Source organism: Myxine glutinosa, chromosome 10 (genome assembly GCF_964187855.1).
Source record: "Myxine glutinosa chromosome 10, kmMyxGlut1.1, whole genome shotgun sequence".
NCBI lineage: Eukaryota > Metazoa > Chordata > Myxini > Myxiniformes > Myxinidae > Myxine > Myxine glutinosa.
The window spans coordinates 136,868,070-136,889,419 of NC_136270.1; the positions used below are offsets into that span (position 1 = coordinate 136,868,070).

Here is a 21,350-nt window from a genome sequence, read left to right on the forward strand (position 1 = left end):
GAGGTATGAGATGTACTTTAATTTACCTCATCGCACCATATAGTTGAGGTATGAGATGTACTTTAATTTACCACATCGCACCATATAGTTGAGGTATCAGATGTACTTTAATTTACCTCATCGCACCATATCGTTGAGATATCAGATGTACTTTAATTTACCTCATCGCACCATATCGTTGAGGTATCAGATGTACTTTAATTTACCTCATCACACCATATAGTTGAGGTATCAGATGTACTTTAATTTACCTCATCACACCATATAGTTGAGGTATCAGATGTACTTTAATTTACCTCATCACACCATATAGTTGAGGTATCAGATGTACTTTAATTTACCTCATCACACCATATAGTTGAGGTATCAGATGCACTTAAATTTACCTCAACATACCATATAGTTGAGGTATCAGATGTACTTTAATTTACCTCATCGCACCATATAGTTGAGGTATCAGATGTACTTTAATTTACCTCATCGCACCATATAGTTGAGGTATCAGATGTACTTTAATTTACCTCATCGCACCATATCGTTGAGGTATCAGATGTACTTTAATTTACCTCATCACACCATATAGTTGAGGTATCAAGAATGTGACGAGGGACATATCTCTACATGCTCAATCACACGGATACAGACTCTACATTTCAATCATAGGATATATCTTATGGGATATATTTAATGGGATATATTTGCAATCATGGGATATACTTGCAATGAATGAATGAATGAATGATCGTTTTAAGGCCATTTTCCCCCCTAGAGCGGGGGTTAGCCTTGCGGGCCCCATGACAATCATGGTTCCCTGTTTGAGGCAATGTTTTTATGGCCGGATGCCCTTCCTGACGCCAACCCTTGGTCACGCTCTACGATGCGCAGGGTTACGGTGTACCTATTCTAAGCCGGGGTACACACCGTGATCATTCATCCCAGCAAGCTGGGACTCAATTTGCCGACCTCGGAAGGATGACAGGCTGAGTCAACCCCCCTGGTGTTAATTCAGCGATCGACCGGGATTCGAACCCAGGATCCTAGGATCCCAAGCCGGCACCCGAACCGCTAAGCCAACACCAGGCTTAGCAATCATGCAATCTTGCAATCATGGGATATATTTAATGGGATATATTTGGGATATATTTGCAATCATGGGATATATTTAATGGGATATATTTGGGATATATTTGCAATCATGGGATATATTTTATGGAATATATTTTATGGGATATATTTTATGGGATATATTTGCAATCATGAGATATATTTAATGGGATATATTTGGGATATATTTGCAATCATGGGATATATTTAATGGGATATATTTGGGATATATTTGCAATCATGGGATATATTTTATGGAATATATTTTATGGGATATATTTTATGGGATATATTTGCAATCATGAGATATATTTAATGGGATATATTTGGGATATATTTGCAATCATGGGATATATTTAATGGGATATATTTGGGATATATTTGCAATCATTGAAAAATACTTCCCCTTGTGTTACTTGTGCAAGATAGATTGGCCTGTGTTTGGACCTGAACAATTTGCAAATGGCTGTGCATGGGATACCGGCTTTATCGAATACAGCAATCATAATATGTTGGATGAAACGAAGCCATGAGTGAAGTGTCAAACCTTGCTGAAAGATGACACCCTCTGACCTGTGTGTGATGTGACCAAGGAGCCGTTCATTTACATTTGACACAAAGGAAGGAAGAGGTCAGGACACAGAAAGGGACGATGTTGAAGCCAGAGTGTCACTATTGAGAAGCAGCCTCAGAAAAATTTGTGAAATATTCAGGGCTAAATTATGATGACAGATGGGATCGACAGGACGTTAATTGAGGTATACCAACCGCCGTGGGAAGAAAGGGAAAGCTGACCTTCAGGGCAATAACCTTTGCTCCGAAGAATGGTTCACGCCAAAAACATCAACATCTCCCTGCCTACCATGGTGGTTTCCACTCCGACGGAACTACAAGAAGGACTGTCTATTTATTGTGTATGCAAAAGTGGCAGAATTTGAAAGTTTCCACCAGCACTACCACCTGCCTATTCTGTCTCCTTTCCCTTGTCTCATTCTCCCATACTGTCCTTACACTCTTATTATTCCTGTTTCTCTTCCTTTTCTCACTTTCCCCATGATGTGGATCTCATAAATATGAAGATTTCTTTTCTAGAGACGTCTTTGAGGGTGGTCGTTACACCTGCCGTGCACCCTCTGACCTAGCTCTTCAAGTTTCTCAAAAGTAATCCGCCTCTGACCTCTTGAACATCTTGGTGGTGGAGTGTTAAAGGATTGCTGAATTCCTCTCACTGGTGTGGGTTTGACTCCCATGCCTCAGAAATCTGGCCCACTGAGAATACGGATATCGTGGGCTCCATTTACCTACTGAAAACTCCGCATAACGTCACTTTCACCCCCACATCGTAAAAAAACCACCTTTAGAGGCCATTTTTCCCCGCAAGCGGGGGTTGGCCTTTTTCGGGAACTGTGGTTGTTGTTGTTTTTCGGTCCCCTTTTTGAAGCAATGTTTTACGGCCGGATGCCCTTCCTGACGCCAACCCTTTTTGCCGCCTTTAACGACAAGCAGGGAATTACCAGTGAACTGGTACTCAATTAGCCGACCTCGGAAGGATGACAGGCTGAGTCAACCCCCCTGGCGTTAATTCAGCGATTGACCAGGATTCGAACCCAGGATCCTAGGATCCTAAGCTGGCACCCTAGCCGCTAGCCCAACACCAGGGATTCACCCCCACATCGTAAGAACATCTTAAAATGTTCCCTGAACTTCAACATAGGAGAGATCAGATTTCAAGAGTCGAAGTCGTTTGATGTGTTGTTGTTTAATCCTCCTCTTCTCATCCATATTCCTCCCATCTCTGTCTTTGAGTACAGTGTTTCTCGTTATGTGTAAGCAAGCCCATCTATTCTCATCTTGAGGAGGTGAATGGGTGGAGAGTAAAAAACACTGTTTGTTTATGTGCTAGTTATACTGAACATTCTGAGTAACCCATTCTAGATTATGATTTTCCTTCATGGCCTTTCCATGTGGATATATGAAATGGCTCACAAGGCCGACAAGGACAAGAATGGAAAAATGACCCTGAAGGAGGTGAAGTCCTTGTTAAAGCTGATGAACACCAGTGTGTCTGACGAATACGTCGAGAAACTCTTTCAGGTGTGTTTTGTAGTTTATGCTGGAGGCAGTTTGTTGTTGTTTGTTATACTAGGGGAGGACATGAAAGTACCCATGGGCATTTTGTGAATGTCTCTATACATGAGGATGTATACCCCTGAACAGCTTGTGAGTCCATCACAGAGTACACCCAGAACAACACTCAAGCAGAGCTGGAGTTTAGAATTTGGAAAGGCTTCTGGTCCACAAAGGCCCACTTTTTTGAAAGCGTCTGTAGCATCCATGATATGAAACTATGGTTTAAAACACTGATGCAGCCAAGACACGGCGTGCGACCCTCGCTGGAACAAACACCTCACGCATGACGCGTTCCGGAGACCTGGGAATATCGCGCAGTTTGCAAAGTGCCATGCTGTCGGTGCTCGTGGAAGGGGTGCCGGCCGACGCTTTGGTGGACACTGGAAGTAGTTCAAGCTCCGTCAGTCAAGCATTGGTGCAACGCTACGGTTGGACCGTGGGACAAGATACTCGTCGCATCTACCTGGCTTCTTCGGGGCTGTGGGTCTGCACTAAGGGCTTGTGTACTCTTAACCTGGTGGTGAATGATGTGTCGTATCCCGACGTCAAACTCGCGATAATGGCTGATTTATGTGCGGACGTGCTTCTCAGACACGATTTCCTGCACCGACATGGGCGCTTAGAAATTCATTTTGGTCAAGGAGAGAATAGGCTTTCGGTTTGCAGTCTGGCCGAAATGGCCATCGAACCGCTGGCTCTTCTCCCTAGCCTGACGGCCGATTGTAAACCACAAACTGTGAAGTCCCAACGGTATACTCAGGCCGATACTCAGTATATTGCGGATGAGACTAAGCGCTTGCTAGGGGAGGGTATTATAGAGCCAAGTAGGTCTCCGTGGAGAGCCCTGGTGCTCGTCGTGCACACGGGCAACCACCGGAAGCGCTTGGTCATCGATTACAGTCAGACGATAAATTGATTCACGCAGTTAGACGCGTATCCCCTACCAAAAATGTACGATCTAGTGAGAGAGGTGGCTAAGTACCGCATCTTCAGTACTCTGGACCTAAAATCTGCGTATCATCAGATACCTATATGCGAGACAGAAAGGCCATATACTGGGTTCCAGTCTGGACAACGGCTGTAGCAATTCTCGGAACATACCGTTTGGGGTAACGAATGGAGTGACTTGCTTTCAACACGCGATTGATGATATTTTGGCTAAGGAGTAGTTACAAGACATTTTCGTGTACGTGGATAACGTGACGATTTGCGGGGCATACCCTGGAGGGCCACGATGCTAACTTGAAACGATTTCTGGATGTGGTGCGACGGTACAATCTGACCTTCAATGAGGATAAGTGTCACTATGCTACTAAAACAATATACCTCCTGGGGTACACAGTGACAGGGGGCGAGATAAAGCCTGATGCCAAGCGCCTCCGGCCTTTGCTCGAGATGGCGGCTCCGTGGAATCGAGCATCCCTGAGGCGTGCCTTAGAACTTTTCACACATTATATCCGGTGGGTACAAGGTTACTCAGAGAAATAAGGCCTTTGGTGGATTGCAAGGCCTTTCCTCTCACGCGAGCTGCCAAGGACGCCTTTCAACATTTGAAGGAAAATATTGCGGGGGCGTGCGTGACTTCCATCGACGACACAATACCATTCCTCGTCAAGACAGACGCCTCGGACTGCGCGATCGCAGTTACTCTCACACAGGGGGGTTGGCCAGTGGCATTTTTTTCACACACTCTGTCCCCAAGCGAACGCAAGCACTCTGCGATCGAGAAAGAGGCGTACACTGTCGTCAAGTCTGTCAGATGGTGGCACCATTTGCTTCTGGGCAGGAAATTTGATCTCATGACTGATCAGCAGTCGGTCGCTTTCATGTATGGCCATCCTCACCCCCAACGCATCAAGAACGAGAACAATTCTCGATGGAGGGTGGAACTGGCTGACTATTGTTATGACATAGTCTATCGACCAGGTCGCGAAAATGTAGCCGCTGATGCCTTATCTAGGCCAGTTTGTGCAGGCATGACATCTGATGATCTGCGGGTCATCCATGAATCATTGTGTCATCTGGGGGTTACACGACTTGTTCATTTTGTGCACTGCCGTAATTTGCCCTTCTCAGTTGATGACGTCAGACGACTATGTCGGACATGCACGGTGTGCGCTGAGCTTAAACCGAGGTTTTACAAGCCGCCACCGGGAATCCTATTCAGGCGGGCCGTACCTGGGAGAGACTAGGCATTGATTTCAAGGGACCTTTACCGTCATAGGGATCACTACGTTATATGTTGACGGTCGTGGACAAATACTCTCGCTTTCCTTTTGCGTTTCCATGTTCAAACATGCCATCTGCCACGGTAATTTGGTGCCTTCGTCAGCTATTTCTCCTATTCGAGTATCCGGCTTTTGTCCACTCGGATCGAGGTGCCGCTTTTAGGTATCAGGAGGTGAAGACCTTCCTTGTGGAGCGGGGAATTGCTGCCAGTTGGACGACTCTGTATAATCCGCAGGGTAACGGACAGGTGGAGAGATTTAATGCCGTGGTCTGGAAGGCCGTGTAGATGAGGTTACGTACGCGCTCATTGGGACTGCATCAATGGCCTCAGGTTCTGCCTGTGGCTTTACATGCCATCCATACTTTGTCATGCACGGCTACTAATGAGATGCTGCACGAACGGATATTTCGCTTTCAGCGTCGCAGCGCGAGCGGTCGGTCGCTGCCCGGGTGGTTGGCCGAGCCTGGACCGGTGTTTTTGAAGCGTTCGGTTCGACAAAGCAAGTATGAGCCGGCCGTCGATCTCGTTGAAGTATTGCAGGCGAACCCCGAGTACGCGACCGTCCAGATGGCCGACGGACGTTTAGTGACCGTGTCAATACGTCATTTAGCTCCATGTGGGGAGAGCTCGGGGGTTGTGCCGAGTGATGGGGGACACCACAGGCCCAACTGCCGATAGCGGGAGCCCGTCCGGACCACTCATAGCCCCGACACCTGTACCTTCGGCCCCGGTCATGGCCCGGGCCACTTCGGATACGGCGCTACCCGATGGAGGTGTGACTCTCGGGCCGTCGGGGGACTCTGATGAGGGTGTTTTGGATTCACCTTGTTTGACGGCCTCTGAGTGCGGAGCTGTTAGCTACCGTACTCGAGCCGGGCGTGAATGTCGCAGGCTGCAGCGCTTGGGTGTGTAAGGGAATCCTTTGGATGTGTTATAGACTAGAAGCTGTAGGGATGTTTATATATTTTATTCATTTAGTCAAGCGTGCTGGCCGAAACTTAACTGGTGGGTGAATGATATGAAACTATGGTTTAAAACACTGATGCAGTTCCTTCTTCATCCGCGCGCAGCTTATAAAAGAGCTGGTTTGTAGGGGGAAGGGATTACACTGTGATTGTCTGGCTTCAAGTTGGTAAGAAAGATGATCGTATGCCTATATTTGATACTGCCTTATAATGGTTTGTGAACGCTTGCTTATCAGTGTATCGTTCTTTTAATAGATGCTGCTGAATTCAATTGGATTAAAGCTCATGATCTTTGGAGTTTGTGTGGACATCAATTGATTTTCATCACATTCCATAAGCAAATGCTTTTTGATGAAACAACCAGCTTTTCTGAAGAAGTAAGGTCTGGAATGGTTCATTAGTAAGGTCTGCAATGGTTCATTAGTAAGGTCTAGAATGTAACCTGTTGTGGAAAACCAATCAGGTCCACACACCTTTAGTCCAACGGGTTGGTTTAATTACATTTAGATCATGACATCATCCTGTAAAGTAGGAAATACAATGAGTATACGATGTGACATCACATGGGACCATTCATAACATTCAATGCAAGCAAGCTGGATATTCTATGCAGGCGTACCGTTAGCGAGTCTACTAGATGTAACGTGTCACAGGAGAAGTCTCGGAGCTCCGTCCGCAGCAGCGGGTCTTATAGTCACGCCCCTAGTGGTGTCAACGAGCAGCGAGCATCACCCCGGGTTCAGTACGAATACGATTTCACTACATTCTCCCCCCCGTCAGAATTATACGGCAGCGCGGCTAAAAGCGAGTGAGCGTCAGCACGAACAGGGTGCGGAACATCAGTCGACCCAACCGTATCGGGCGGGCGGCGAATTTCTCTGCCAGCACGCGTCCGAAATTGCCCGGGTACGGCATCACGTATCCCTGTGTCCCCGGCGTCGGAGGCGCCAACAGGGTCGGGTGACGAAGGGGGTAACTCCAAGTCGTCGGGCCCAGGTATTCTCGGCGAGGGGAGGGTCGGTAGACTTTCGGCGATGGGAGCGTCGGGAGAGGCCATAGTCTCATAGATGGGTTCGATCGGTTCGTCCGATTCCCTACTTAGGTCGTCGACCCCGCAAGGGGCAAGGTGACGGACGGAGACAGTAGTCTCACGGCCATCAGTCGTCATCACACGAGCATGCTCAGGATTAGCCTGGAGAATCTGCACTTTGTCCACTAGGGGGTCGTACTTGCTCGCGCGAACCGCCCGTTTAAGGTAGGCCGGCCCGGGCCCAGCGAGCCAACTGGGCAAAGACCGTATACACCCCGAGCTCCTGGGGTGGTGGAAAAGTCGCTCGTGGGGAGTTTGGTTGGTTGCCGTACTCAGGAGAGCCCTGATCGAGTTCAACGCCGCAGGTAGCGACCAAGCCCATTTATCGAGGCCCCGGCCGAGGGTCCGGAGGTTGAGCATGACGGCCCTCCAGATAATCCCGTTGAAGCGTTCGATCTGCCCATTAGCCTGGGGTCTGTACGGCGTGGTGTAACTAGAAGCAATGTTATTTTGGAGCAGATAGCCGCGCACCTCCTGAGACAAGAAGACCGCACCCCGGTCGGTATGGACATAGGCCGGGTAACCGAACATTGAGAACAAGTTCTGTAAGCATCGCATCACCGTGGCAGCAGTCATGTCCGCGCACGTATAAGCAAAGGGGAATCGCGAGTACTCATCAACGATAGTGAGCAGCTAGCGAGAGCCGCTCGACACCGGCAATGGGCCCTTGAAATCCATCGCCAAGCGTTCCCACGGGCGTGTAGCCTTCACCAGAGTCCCCATGGGAGGGTTATAGAAACGCGGTTTGATTTCCGCGCAGATAGCGCAGTCGCGACAGATACGGCGGATATCGTCAATCGAGTATGGGAGATTCCCACACCGCACAAAATGAGCGAAACGCGTTACGCCGGGATGGCCCGCCGTGGCATGCAGCACCCGTAGGCCCTCCAAAGAGGTGATACCCGCACAAGTAGCCGGTCGTGATAAGGCATCGGCGGCCTGGTTATCCTTCCCCGGGCGATATTTGATGGTGTAACAGAAGTCGGCGAGTTCGATACGCCAGCGAGTGATTTTCTCATTCTTAATGCGCTGGGCGTGTAAGGTGTCGTACATGAACGCAACGCTTTGCTGGTCCGTGATGATTTGGAAGCTCCGCCCGAGTAAGTACGGGCGCCATCGCCGAATAGACTCGACGATCGCATACGCTTCCTTTTCAATGGACGAGTGTCTCCGCTCAGCGGTGGTAAGAGTCCGTGAAAAGAAAGCCACGGGACGCCCCCTTGGGAGAGGGTCGCCGCGATGGCCTGATCCGAGGCGTCACTTTCGAGGACGAACGAGCCGCTCTCGTCGATTGTCGCCACTGCGGCTCGGGCGATGTCGGCCTTAAGGCCTTCAAAGGCCGCCAAAGCGGCCGGACTCAGGGGGAAGGTGTCGCAGGCCACGAGGGGGCGAAGTTTCGCGGAGAAACTTTGCACCCATTTGGAGTAATGGGCGAACAGCCCAAGGTCGCGCTTCAGGGACGCCCGATCACAGGGAGGGGCCATGTCGAGCAAAGGTCGCAGACGCTCCTTATCCGGAGCGACAGAGCCATGGGTCACGGTGTACCCCAGAAGATCTATCGTGCGTAGGGAGTATTGGCACTTATCTTCGTTCATAGTTAAGTGATACCGCTGCGCGACCTCAAGGAAGCGCTTCAGATTAGCATCATGGTGCCCTTGGTCATATCCACAAACCGTAAGATTATCGAGGTAGACGAAAACATCGGTTAAGTGCTCCCGCGCAACGAGGTCATCCATGGCCCTCTGGAAACAAGCGACCCCGTTCGTTACCCCAAAAGGCAATCGCGTAAATTGGTACAACCGCTGCCCCGACTCAAAGGCGGTATAGATACGATCCGCCCTAGAGATAGGGATCTGGTGGTACGCACTACGGAGATCGAGAGTGCTATAGACCGAATACTGGGACACCTGTTGCACTAGCGCGTCCATCCCCGGAAGGGGGTAGGCATCCAGCTGTGTAAAGCGGTTAATCGTTTGGGAATAGTCGATTACCATGCGTCTGCGATGGGCCTCGCTGCGCACCACCAAGACCTGGGCGCGCCACGGCGACCTACTAGGTTCTATGATGCCGTCTTTCAAGAGCTGAGCCGTTTCGTCCGCAATGAATTGCATGTCTGCGCGAGAGTAGCGCCGTGATTTCACCGCGACAGGGGTGCAGTCGGAGGTTAGATTGGGGAACAGCGAAAGCGGCTGGATGTCCATTTGCGCTAGGGCGCACACCGCAAGCGCGTCGTCCGCCCCCACAACAAGCGTGTCAGGCCCACCAAACTCCATTACCAGACGTCCATGCAGCTTAAGAAAATCGTGTCCTAACAGAATATCAGCACATAATGCGGGTAAAACCATAAGGTGTACATCAGGGAAACCCCGTCCCTTTAGCACGAGTTTCAATCGGCATTCCCCCTTCGTGCTGAGTCGAAGCCCCTGGGAAGCCATGAAGATCCGTCTCGTAGACCTCCAGATCCGCCATCCATGCCTGAGCACAAGTCGCTGGTCGATGAAACTATCCGTAGACCCTGTATCCACCAAGGCCCGAACACAATGGCCTTCGACCATGAGGGGAATAAGGGCTTGAGCCAGGCCAGACGAGGCTGCTGGGAGCGGGACTGAGCCCCCCGAATGGGTCGGACCAGCCTCGTGGGTGGATCCTACGCCAGCAGCAGTTTTGCGGTCGTGGCTGGAGTCTGCGTTGACCATGGGGAATCCATTAACGCCATCAGAGGGCTTTCCCAAGCATTCCGGTGTTTCGCGATTCAAAATCTGACAATTCTGACGGGAAAAGGCCTCCGTAGTATTTGAAATCGCCTTTTGACACTTTTGGCAGAAAAAGGCCTCCGTAGTATTCGAAATCGCCTTTTGACACTTTTGGCAGCAAAAGGCTTCCGTAGTATTTGGAATCGCCTTTGTCGGGGCGTGGGCCACCGTTAGCTCGTGGACGACATGAGGAGAATGTTCCGCTGGGGCTTGGCGAGGCTTCAAAGCCCCTTGCGTGGCCCGGAGTTTGGTCAAGGACACGTACTTCGTGCCCGATGGAGGATGAGATGGTGGTGGCTGTCCGGTGACGCCCGCCAAGGACTTCTGAGCGCCCAGGGGCCCGCAGAGAGGGGCCCTCCCCTTCGAAGTCGGGTAAGGCGCCGGGTTTCGGACTCGGCTCTCGGGCTCCGCAATGAGCCCATTCAAGGTCGCCGCGCCCACGCGACCGCGACCGCGCGAGTCAATGAGCCGCGAGCCGCGTGCCGTTTTCCTGCACACTCTCGCGTAATGTCCCTTTTGCGAGCACAAATGGCATATAGCGTCTCGTGCCGGACACACGACCCGGGCATGGCGTGGCCCCCCACAGAAAAAGCATGCGGCCCCGCGTAAGGCCTTGGGTCTGGTCGTAACGGCAGCCGTTAGGGCTGGGTCTTCCTCCGGAGCATCCCGGAGTTCCGCGAGCGGATCCGCGTCCTCGGCGGTAGCACTCTCTGGCCGGGCGTGTAGTGTGGTGCCCGCCAAGAGGCGCGTGTGATCATAGGTGTTCGATTGCATCCGCGCTTCAGTGTATACTGTCCCTTGCTCGAGTGCCGTAGCGAAGGTCAGGTCGGTCTTCTCTAAGAGTTTGAGCCTTAGTTCCTGGGAGGAGACCCCTGCAATGAAGGCATCTAAAAGACGATCATCCTGAGCCTGCGCGGGAGTCCGTGGCTCCCTGACGCTGTCCAGCAAGAGCTGCCGGAGCTCCTGGGCGTAGTGGTCCATCGCCTCGTTGGGTTGCTGACGTCGCGTTTGCAGCAAATATCGTGCATACACCGGGCTTTTTTCCTTTATGTACAGCCGTTTGAGCTCCGCGATGGAGAGGTCATACGTCGCGCATTGAGCGATAGAGTTGTACACCCGGTAGTCGATTTTTGAATGTAGTGTGGCTAGCTTCGCGGCAGCCGTCGGCGCGGTCTCAGGCTCATCAAAAAGATTCTCCAATGTTCTGAGCCAGTGCTTCAGTTGCAAGCCACCATCCGGGGCTTGCGGGTCGGCGCAGAATACGGACACCGTCAGCGTCTTGTTGCCAGCCATGTCGGTAGATCTTAAATGCAATTAAGTGTTGTGGAAAACCAATCAGGTCCACACAACTTTAGTCCAACGGGTTGGTTTAATTGCATTTAGATCATGACATCATCCTGTAAAGTAGGAAATACAATGAGTATACGATGTGACATCACATGGGACCATTCATCTATCTATAATTCCACTAATCTCTGTGTGTATGTTTGTTTGTATGTTTGTATGTTTGTATGTCTGTGACCGCTGTTTCTCGACAACTACCGGTCCGATATACTTGAAACTTGCCAGGTATATTGCTGGGGACCCGAGGATGTGCCTTTTCAAGGTTTTAAATTAATCGCAGAAGTAGTTACCGAGCTATGTCCAAAAAACGATTCAACCAATCAGAGAGCAGCGAGCTATCACGTGTGCCGAACGTGGCGAACAGACTCTGCCTCGGATGGCACATTTGAGAGCGTATTCATTTATTTCCCGTCGGCAAACTATGTTGCCGTTAAACTATGTTTTAAAACTAATAAAAACTAATTTGCGATTCATCGTATTCATCGCTTCACATTTGCGACAGTGAAGACTTCACTTCCGGCAGCCAATCACAGAACGCGTTGTTGCGAGCCCGAGAGCCTGCGCCATTACGGTTCGTAATTCGATTTCTTCCGGAGAAAATAATAATTTCTCGATTTCTTATGCGCATTATTTCTCCCAATTCAGTCAGAGCGAAGGGCGGAAGCGAAGAGCGTTGTTTTTTTTGTTTACGGGCGTACGGGCGGGGTAGAGCGTACGGGTAGCGTTTTTTTTTTTTTTTGGCAAGGAACGGGCACCCACGTACGGGCATGCCCTAGTAACATTCAATCCAAGCAAGCTGGATATTCTATGCAGGCGTACCGTTAGCGAGTCTACTAGATGTAACGTGTCACAGGAGAAGTCTCGGAGCTCCGTCCGCAGCAGCGGGTCTTATAGTCACGCCCCTAGTGGTGTCAACGAGCAGCGAGCATCACCCCGGGTTCAGTACGAATACGATTTCACTACATAACCCATAATAGATAGCTCAATGATGCTTACACTCCTTGTGGGAGATCTTGTATGCTCCCGCACAGGCTGAGTTTCACATATGTTTGGAGTCTATACGAGTAAGCCTAATGATGGAAAAATCTCAATGGAATAATCATGTCTGTATCAATAAACCTACTTAAACTCATTTATAACAACCCTTTCATACAACAGTCTGGGCTCATGGAGAAGCTGAACGACACAGGGTAGCAGGTTCACAATAGCTTGACCATATGATCTTCCCACAAAAGTTATGGCAGGTGAGGACAAGGAGTTCCAGTAACTGCACCCCTTCCAGGAAATGGCTGTCCAGGGAAGTGAATTGGATAGTTTGACCAGTGTGTTGAAACCTTAGCGTTAGATGAGTGTGTTGAAACCTAAGCATTAGATGAGTGTGTTGAAACCTAAGTGTTAGACTAGTGTGTTGAAACCTAAGTGTTAGACTAGTGTGTTGAAACCTAAGCGTTAGACTAGTGTGTTAAACCAGAGCATTAGATGAGTGTGTTGAAACCTAAGCATTAGACTAGTGTGTTGAAACATAAGCGTTATACTAGCGTGTTGAAACCTAAGCATTGGATGAGTGTGTTGAAACCTAAGTGTTAGACTAGTGTGTTGAAACCTAAGCGTTAGACTAGTGTGTTTAAACCAGAGCATTAGATGAGTGTGTTGAAACCTAAGCGTTAGACTAGTGTGTTGAAACATAAGCGTTATACTAGCGTGTTGAAACCTAAGCATTGGATGAGTGTGTTGAACCCTAAGCGTTAGACTAGTGTGTTGAAACCTAAGCGTTAGACTAGTGTGTTGAAACCTAAGCGTTAGACTAGTGTGTTGAAACATAAGCGTTATACTAGCGTGTTGAAACCTAAGCATTGGATGAGTGTGTTGAACCCTAAGCGTTAGACTAGTGTGTTGAAACATAAGCGTTAGACTAGTGTGTTGAAATCTTAGCATTAGACCAGTGTGTTGAAACCTAAGCATTGGATGAGTGTGTTGAACCCTAAGCGTTAGACTAGTGTGTTGAAACATAAGCGTTAGACTAGTGTGTTGAAATCTTAGCATTAGACCAGTGTGTTGAAACACAATCATTACCTTACATTACATGGGGTTCAATCGGTGAAGCCACACATCTGCTCACCTTTATTTACAGTCCAGGCCTGCCTGAAGAAACTGGCTCTCACCAAGCACGGTTAGAGGCAAGGGAACATTTGGTATCAACAAAAAGGTCATTTGAACCTAGAGGTGTTTCACTAAGGTCATCAACGTTTAATAATAATAATGTTGGACCGAGTTTGCTACCTTCAGGCACCCCGTCGATGACTTCTGACAAACACAAGTGTATCACGTGGCTTATCGATTCTTAATATACTGAGCGATTCCCAAACTCCCGACCGCAAATATGACCAGAAAATACTATTTCTCACTCTGCCATAACTGAAATAAAAAAATAGCATTTTCAGCTATTTGCCAATTCAAGTCTTCCTTATCTTTTGTGAAGAGATGTTATTTATTTTCTCTGTTTCCTCCTCCTCTACAGAGTTCCGACACGTCTAATTCAGGGATATTGGAAGAGGAGGAGTTTGTGATTCTTTACAAGAAGCTGACCGAGCGACAAGATGTGCACAAACTATTCCGGCGTTTTCTTTCCAAGGATGAGAATATCATGAGCCCGCAGAACTTTGAGCGCTTCCTGCACGACGAGCAGCACGAAACCTCCACGAGTGTAGACATCGCCAGCTCTCTCATGCGACGATATGAGCCATCGGCAGCAGGTGACTATAATCAGGATGTTCCTAGCTTTGGTGTTGAGGCTTTTTTGGGTGAATATGTTTTCCAACCTTTTTCGTTGCTCACCATGTCCTGATGGCTTATGAAGATCCCCATTGTTTGAAACGAGTAATGATTTGGACGATATGTAATGTGGTACGCATTGGCCAAACTTTGATCGAGCAGTATGAAGGGATCTTTAACATCCTAACTAACAAACAAAAACATTAAAGGTGGAATAAGACTCCCTTCCCCTACTCTCCCCACCCCGTGTGGTATTGGGAGTTACATGAATATTAATGAATGCATGATGAACCGGAAAGGATGAGGCGTGACTGGTAGTGACGTTTACGAGCTGGGCGAGGAGTGGAGAAGGAGACGTCATTTCAAGGTTGAGCTGAAGAACCTGCGTGTGGGCTGTCATTGTTATACAACATATTGGCGACGAGGATGGGATGGCTTACCTTGCTCTTACACCACCTGCTGCATTCCTACCGAGTCCGAGTGGGCCTTCGATACCTTGTACCTCATGGATGCGCATGTTCGAGAAGTTCATGCTGGCGGTAAATGATGACACACTTTCTGATGCGAGGAAGCACGCATTGCTTATACACTGCCTAAAAGCTGAAGGGCATCGTTTATTCCATGCTCTACCAGTTGCTCAGGACACGTACTCTGCTGCTCTCGCCACATTAACAGCCATTTTCATGTCAAAAGTGAACGTTATTTTCGAACGACATAAGTTTCTTTACCTATTTTTACCTATTATTATTATTATTATTATTTTTTTGAATTTACCTATTTACCTGAATTTACCTGAATTTACCTGAATTTACCTGAATGAAAGAATTTACCTATTTACCAAGAACCAAAGCGACATACCTATTAACAGCCATTTTCATGTCAAAAGTGAACGTTATTTTCGAACGACATAAGTTTCGTCAGTCAGCCCAATCGACTGCTCAGTTCGTTGCTGCTTTACATGAGATCACAGTTAATTGTGAGTTTAGAGATCTCTCTGATGAAATGATACGAGATCAGCTCATGGAAAAAAAAAACCCTTACAGCTCGTATACGTGAACGTTTGCTTTTGGAACCGGAGCTTACACTGGAGAAAGCCTTTGTAATGGTGGGACAAATCGAATCAGCCATGGCGGAAGCGAAAGCGATTACATACGGCACATCAACGTCCTCCCAGGATGTAAATACAATACCAGCACGTACCAGAGCGGAGCAATACAGACGCGACTCCATACACAGGGACACGTCAAAATAACCTGCAAAGCCAACATTTTCACAGGCTCGACAGGTACACCAAGAGAATACCTGTTATCATTGTGGATCTGCAATGCACTCAGTCAATTACCCCAATTGCCCTGCAAAAGATGTAAATTGCAGGCGGTGTGGTAAACTGGACATTTTGCTAAAGTATGTCACAGTAAAGACCACAATTACCAAGTGCATGAAGTGACTGTACCAGATGTGACTGTTTTAAGCATAAACACACATGCTGCTGTGATGTTCGTCTTTGCACACCTGATAGACAGGCATGCTCAACTAAATTACTGGTGGGCACAGGTTCAGTTGTTTCAATACTTCCAGAGTCTACATACCTGGAGAATTTCAAGAGTTCACTTCTTACAGAACCAAAATTACACTTGGTGACTTACCTGAAAAAATCAATCACTGTGGTTGGTTGTCTTCACGTACAGGTGCGACACAACCAGGTTTCTGTGCCTGTTGATTTCTTCATTGGAACACCTATACTTGACATGGACCTTTTCATTGCTCTCGGATTGTGAATGAATGTGTTACTCCTGCACCAGTGCTAAATACCTCTGTTCATCAAACATCGGCTTGTCGGACATCTAATCTTAACTCCATTGGAACTCTAGGCTTTGCAAAAGGATTTGTACACAGTGTAAAGACAAAGCCTAATGTGGTGCCAATCCAGCAGAAGCTTTGCCGCTTACATTTTTCTGTCTGTGATGCTGTCTCACAAGAAGTGAAAACACTTGAAGAAGCAGGTATCATTGAGGGAATTGACTCTTCTGAATGGGTTTCACCTATTGTCGTTACGCATAAGAAAACAGGAGGTATACGTCTGTGCGCGGATCTTCATGAACCCAATAAGGCGATCGTAATAGACAGCCATCCACTCCCACATATTGAGGAGGTATTCGCAGAACTTAGTGGAGCGATAATGTTCTCTACTCTTGATAATGCTCTTGCATGAGGAAAGCAGAGACCTTACGGCTTTCATAACACACGAGGGACTCTTCCGCTATTGCCGTGTACCTTATGGTCTTGCTTCTGCTCCCAGCGCATTTCAGCGAATGATGCCACAGATCTTAGCTGGACTGGAAGGTGTCCAGTGTTACCTCGATGACATAATTGAGCTTTCTTTTCTGGGTCACGTGACCTCAGGAAAGGGCATGAGTAGAAACACAGAACATGTGGTGGCAATAACACAAGCACCACCCTCAAAGGACGTATCTGCTCTACGTTCTTTTCTGGGTTTGACTTCTTGGTACTCCAAATTCATTCCAAATTGTGCCGCAGTCGTGGAGCCACTCCGTGCCCTACTGCGCAAGAATGCTGACTTCCCCTGGACCGATGCTGCACACACTCAATTTGAAAGGGTAAAACAATGAATTGCTAACAGTTCTACACTTGCCTTGTTTGACCCTGCTCTGACCACCATTGTGACCACAGACGCGTCTGATTATGGACTCGGAGCAATGCTCGCTCAACTTCATGAGGACTTTACAGTACAGAGGAAACAGTAGCATTCGCCTCATGAATGCTCACAGAATGTGAACGCAAGTACCCTATAGTAGAGAAGGAAGCACTTGCGTGTGTCTGGGCAACTGAGAAATGGCGTACTGTATTTGCTGGATTTTCACTGTAGGGTCGTTGGTGCTGGATTTTCACTGTAGGGTCGTTGGTGCTGTTTTTTCACTGTAGGGTCGTTGGTGTGAAAGTGGGGAAGTACGAATGCTCACAGAATGTGAATGCAAGTACCCTATTGTAGAGAAGGAAGCACTTGCGTGTGTCTGGGCAACTGAGAAATGGCGTACTGTATTTGCTGGATTTTCACTGTAGGGTCGTTGGTGCTGTATTTTCACTGTGGGGTCGGAAGTTTATCCTGCGTACAGACCACAGTCCACTGACCACACTACTGTCTTTGAAAGGTCTTGGTCGAGCTGGAATGAGAATTGCACGTTGGTCTGCAGCTTACTATCGTTTAACTATGAAATTGTGTACAAACCTGGCCATCAAAATGTGACCGTAGACTGTTTATCTCGGTTACCACTCCCCATGACAGAGCCTTACCATGAACCGGATGTAGAAATGGTGGCTTTAGTGTCCGGTGACTTCTCTGCTGTACCTGTGGAACAATCCAAGGAAGCTTGTAATAGATGCCCTATTCTACAGAAGGTGCTAAGGTGCGTCTCCAGAGGATGGCATTGCAATGAAAAGGGCATTCACACAAATGTACTTCCCCACTTTCACATTTGGCATGAACTGGCTGAACATGAGGATTACTTAATTTGTGGCACTCACCGTGTGATAGTGCCGACAGAACTTCAACCCAAGTTAATCCAGCTTGCCCATGACACGCATCAAGGAATTGTAAGAACTAAACAAAGGCTGCGTGACCTCTACTGGTGGTCAGGGATGGACTCCCAAGTAGGAGTCGCCATTAAGCCGTGTATTACTTGCCAAATACATGATAAAACAGCTGTCACTCGGGTTCCACCTTTGCAACCAGATCCTCTCCCTAATGCTGCATGGGAAAAGCTTGCCATCGATATTGTGGGGCCACTTGATAATGGCCAAATGGACTGTCGCTATGCCATTACCTACTTGATAACGACCAAATGGACTGTCGCTATGCCATTACCTACTTGATAACGACCAAATGGACTGTCGCTATGTCATTACCTACTTGATAACAGCCAAATGGACTGTCGCTATGCCATTACCTACTTGATAACGACCAAATGGACTGTCGCTATGCCATTACCTACTTGATAACAGCCAAATGGACTGTCGCTATGTCATTACCTACTTGATAACAGCCAAATGGACTGTCGCTATGCCATTACCTACTTGATAACGACCAAATGGACTGTCGCTATGCCATTACCTACTTGATAACAGCCAAATGGACTGTCGCTATGTCATTACCTACTTGATAACAGCCAAATGGACTGTCGCTATGCAATTACCTACTTGATAACAGCCAAGTGGACTGTCGCTATGCCATTACCTACTTGATAACAGCCAAATGGACTGTCGCTATGCCATTACCTACTTGATAACGACCAAATGGACTGTCGCTATGTCATTACCCACTTGATAACGACCAAATGGACTGTCGCAATGTCATTACCCACTTGATAACAGCCAAATGGACTGTCGCTATGCCATTACCTACTTGATAACGATGAAATGGACTGTCGCTATGTCATTACCCACTTGATAACAGCCAAATGGACTGTCGCTATGCCATTACCTACTTGATAACAGCCAAATGGACTGTCGCTATGCCATTACCTACTTGATAACAGCCAAATGGACCGTCGCTATGCCATTACCTACTTGATAACGACCAAATGGACTGTCGCTATGTCATTACCCACTTGATAACAGCCAAATGGACTGTCGCTATGCCATTACCTACTTGATAACGATGAAATGGACTGTCGCTATGTCATTACCCACTTGATAACAGCCAAATGGACTGTCGCTATGCCATTACCTACTTGATAACAGCCAAGTGGACTGTCGCTATGCCATTACCTACTTGATAACAGCCAAATGGACTGTCGCTATGCCATTACCTACTTGATAACAGCCAAATGGACCGTCGCTATGCCATTACCTACTTGATAACGACCAAATGAACTGTCGCTATGCCATTACCTACTTGATACCAGCCAAATGGACTGTCGCTATGCCATTACCTACTTGATAACAGCCAAGTGGACTGTCGCTATGCCATTACCTACTTGGTAATGGCCAAATGGACTGTCGCTATGCCATTACCTACTTGATAACGGCCAAATGGACTGTCGCTATGTCATTACCTACTTGATAACAGCCAAATGGACTGTCGCTATGCAATTACCTACTTGATAACAGCCAAATGGACTGTCGCAATGCCATTACCTACTTGATAACAGCCAAATGGACTGTCGCTATGCCATTACCTACTTGATAACGACCAAATGGACTGTCGCTATGTCATTACCCACTTGATAACAGCCAAATGGACTGTCGCTATGCCATTACCTACATGATAACGATGAAATGGACTGTCGCTATGTCATTACCCACTTGATAACAGCCAAATGGACTGTCGCTATGCCATTACCTACTTGATAACAGCCAAATGGACTGTCGCTATGCCATTACCTACTTGATAACAGCCAAATGGACCGTCGCTATGCCATTACCTACTTGATAACGACCAAATGGACTGTCGCTATGTTATTACCCACTTGATAACAGCCAAATGGACTGTCGCTATGCCATTACCTACTTGATAACGATGAAATGGACTGTCGCTATGTCATTACCCACTTGATAACAGCCAAATGGACTGTCGCTATGCCATTACCTACTTGATAACAGCCAAATGGACTGTCGCTATGCCATTACCTACTTGATAACAGCCAAATGGACCGTCGCTATGCCATTACCTACTTGATAACGACCAAATGAACTGTCGCTATGCCATTACCTACTTGAAACCAGCCAAATGGACTGTCGCTATGCCATTACCTACTTGATAACAGCCAAATGGACTGTCGCTATGCCATTACCCACTTGATAACAGCCAAATGGACTGTCGCTATGCCATTACCTACTTGATAACAGCCAAATGGACTGTCGCTATGCCATTACCTACTTGATAACGACCAAATGGACTGTCGCTATGTCATTACCCACTTGATAACAGCCAAATGGACTGTCGCTATGCCATTACCTACTTGATAACGACCAAATGGACTGTCGCTATGTCATTACCCACTTGATAACAGCCAAATGGACTGTCGCTATGCCATTACCTACTTGATAACAGCCAAATGGACTGTCGCTATGCCATTACCTACTTGATAACGATGAAATGGACTGTCGCTATGTCATTACCCACTTGATAACAGCCAAATGGACTGTCGCTATGTCATTACCTACTTGATAACAGCCAAATGGACTGTCGCTATGTCATTACCTACTTGATAATGGCCAAATGGACTGTCGCTATGTCATTACCTACATGATAACAGCCAAATGGACTGTCGCTATGTCATTACCCACTTGATAACAGCCAAATGGACTGTCGCTATGTCATTACCTACTTGATAACAGCCAAATGGACTGTCGCTATGTCATTACCTACTTGATAACAGCCAAATGGACTGTCGCTATGTCATTACCTACTTGATAACAGCCAAATGGACTGTCGCTATGTCATTACCTACTCGATAACAGCCAAATGGACTGTCGCTATGTCATTACCTACTTGATAACAGCCAAATGGACTGTCGCTATGTCATTACCTACTTGATAACAGCCAAATGGACTGTCGCTATGTCATTACCTACTTGATAACAGCCAAATCGACTGTCGCTATGTCATTACCTACTTGATAATGGCCAAATGGACTGTCGCTCTGTCATTACCTACTTGATAACAGCCAAATGGACTGTCGCTATGTCATTACCCACTTGATAACAGCCAAATGGACTGTCGCTATGCCATTACCTACTTAATAATGAGCAAATGGACTGTCGCCATGTCATTACCTACTTGATAACGACCAAATGGACTGTCGCTATGTCATTACCCACTTGATAACAGCCAAATGGACTGTCGCTATGTCATTACCTACTTGATAACAGCCAAGTGGACTGTCGCTATGCCATTACCTACTTGATAACAGCCAAGTGGACTGTCGCTATGCCATTACCTAC

General features: G+C 47.6%; 1 protein-coding gene across 2 annotated transcripts in view; it reads left to right on the top strand.

Moving 5' to 3' along the window:
• LOC137433731 (1-phosphatidylinositol 4,5-bisphosphate phosphodiesterase delta-4) overlaps nucleotides 1–21,350 on the top strand; it is a 163,217-nt gene that overhangs the window by 19,880 nt on the left and 121,987 nt on the right. For both annotated transcript variants that reach the window (XM_068126005.2, XM_068126004.2), the window contains exons 4-5: nucleotides 3,069–3,198; nucleotides 14,135–14,369. In XM_068126005.2, the coding sequence (XP_067982106.2) occupies nucleotides 3,069–3,198; nucleotides 14,135–14,369 (365 nt within the window). The remainder of the gene's footprint in view (nucleotides 1–3,068; nucleotides 3,199–14,134; nucleotides 14,370–21,350) is intronic.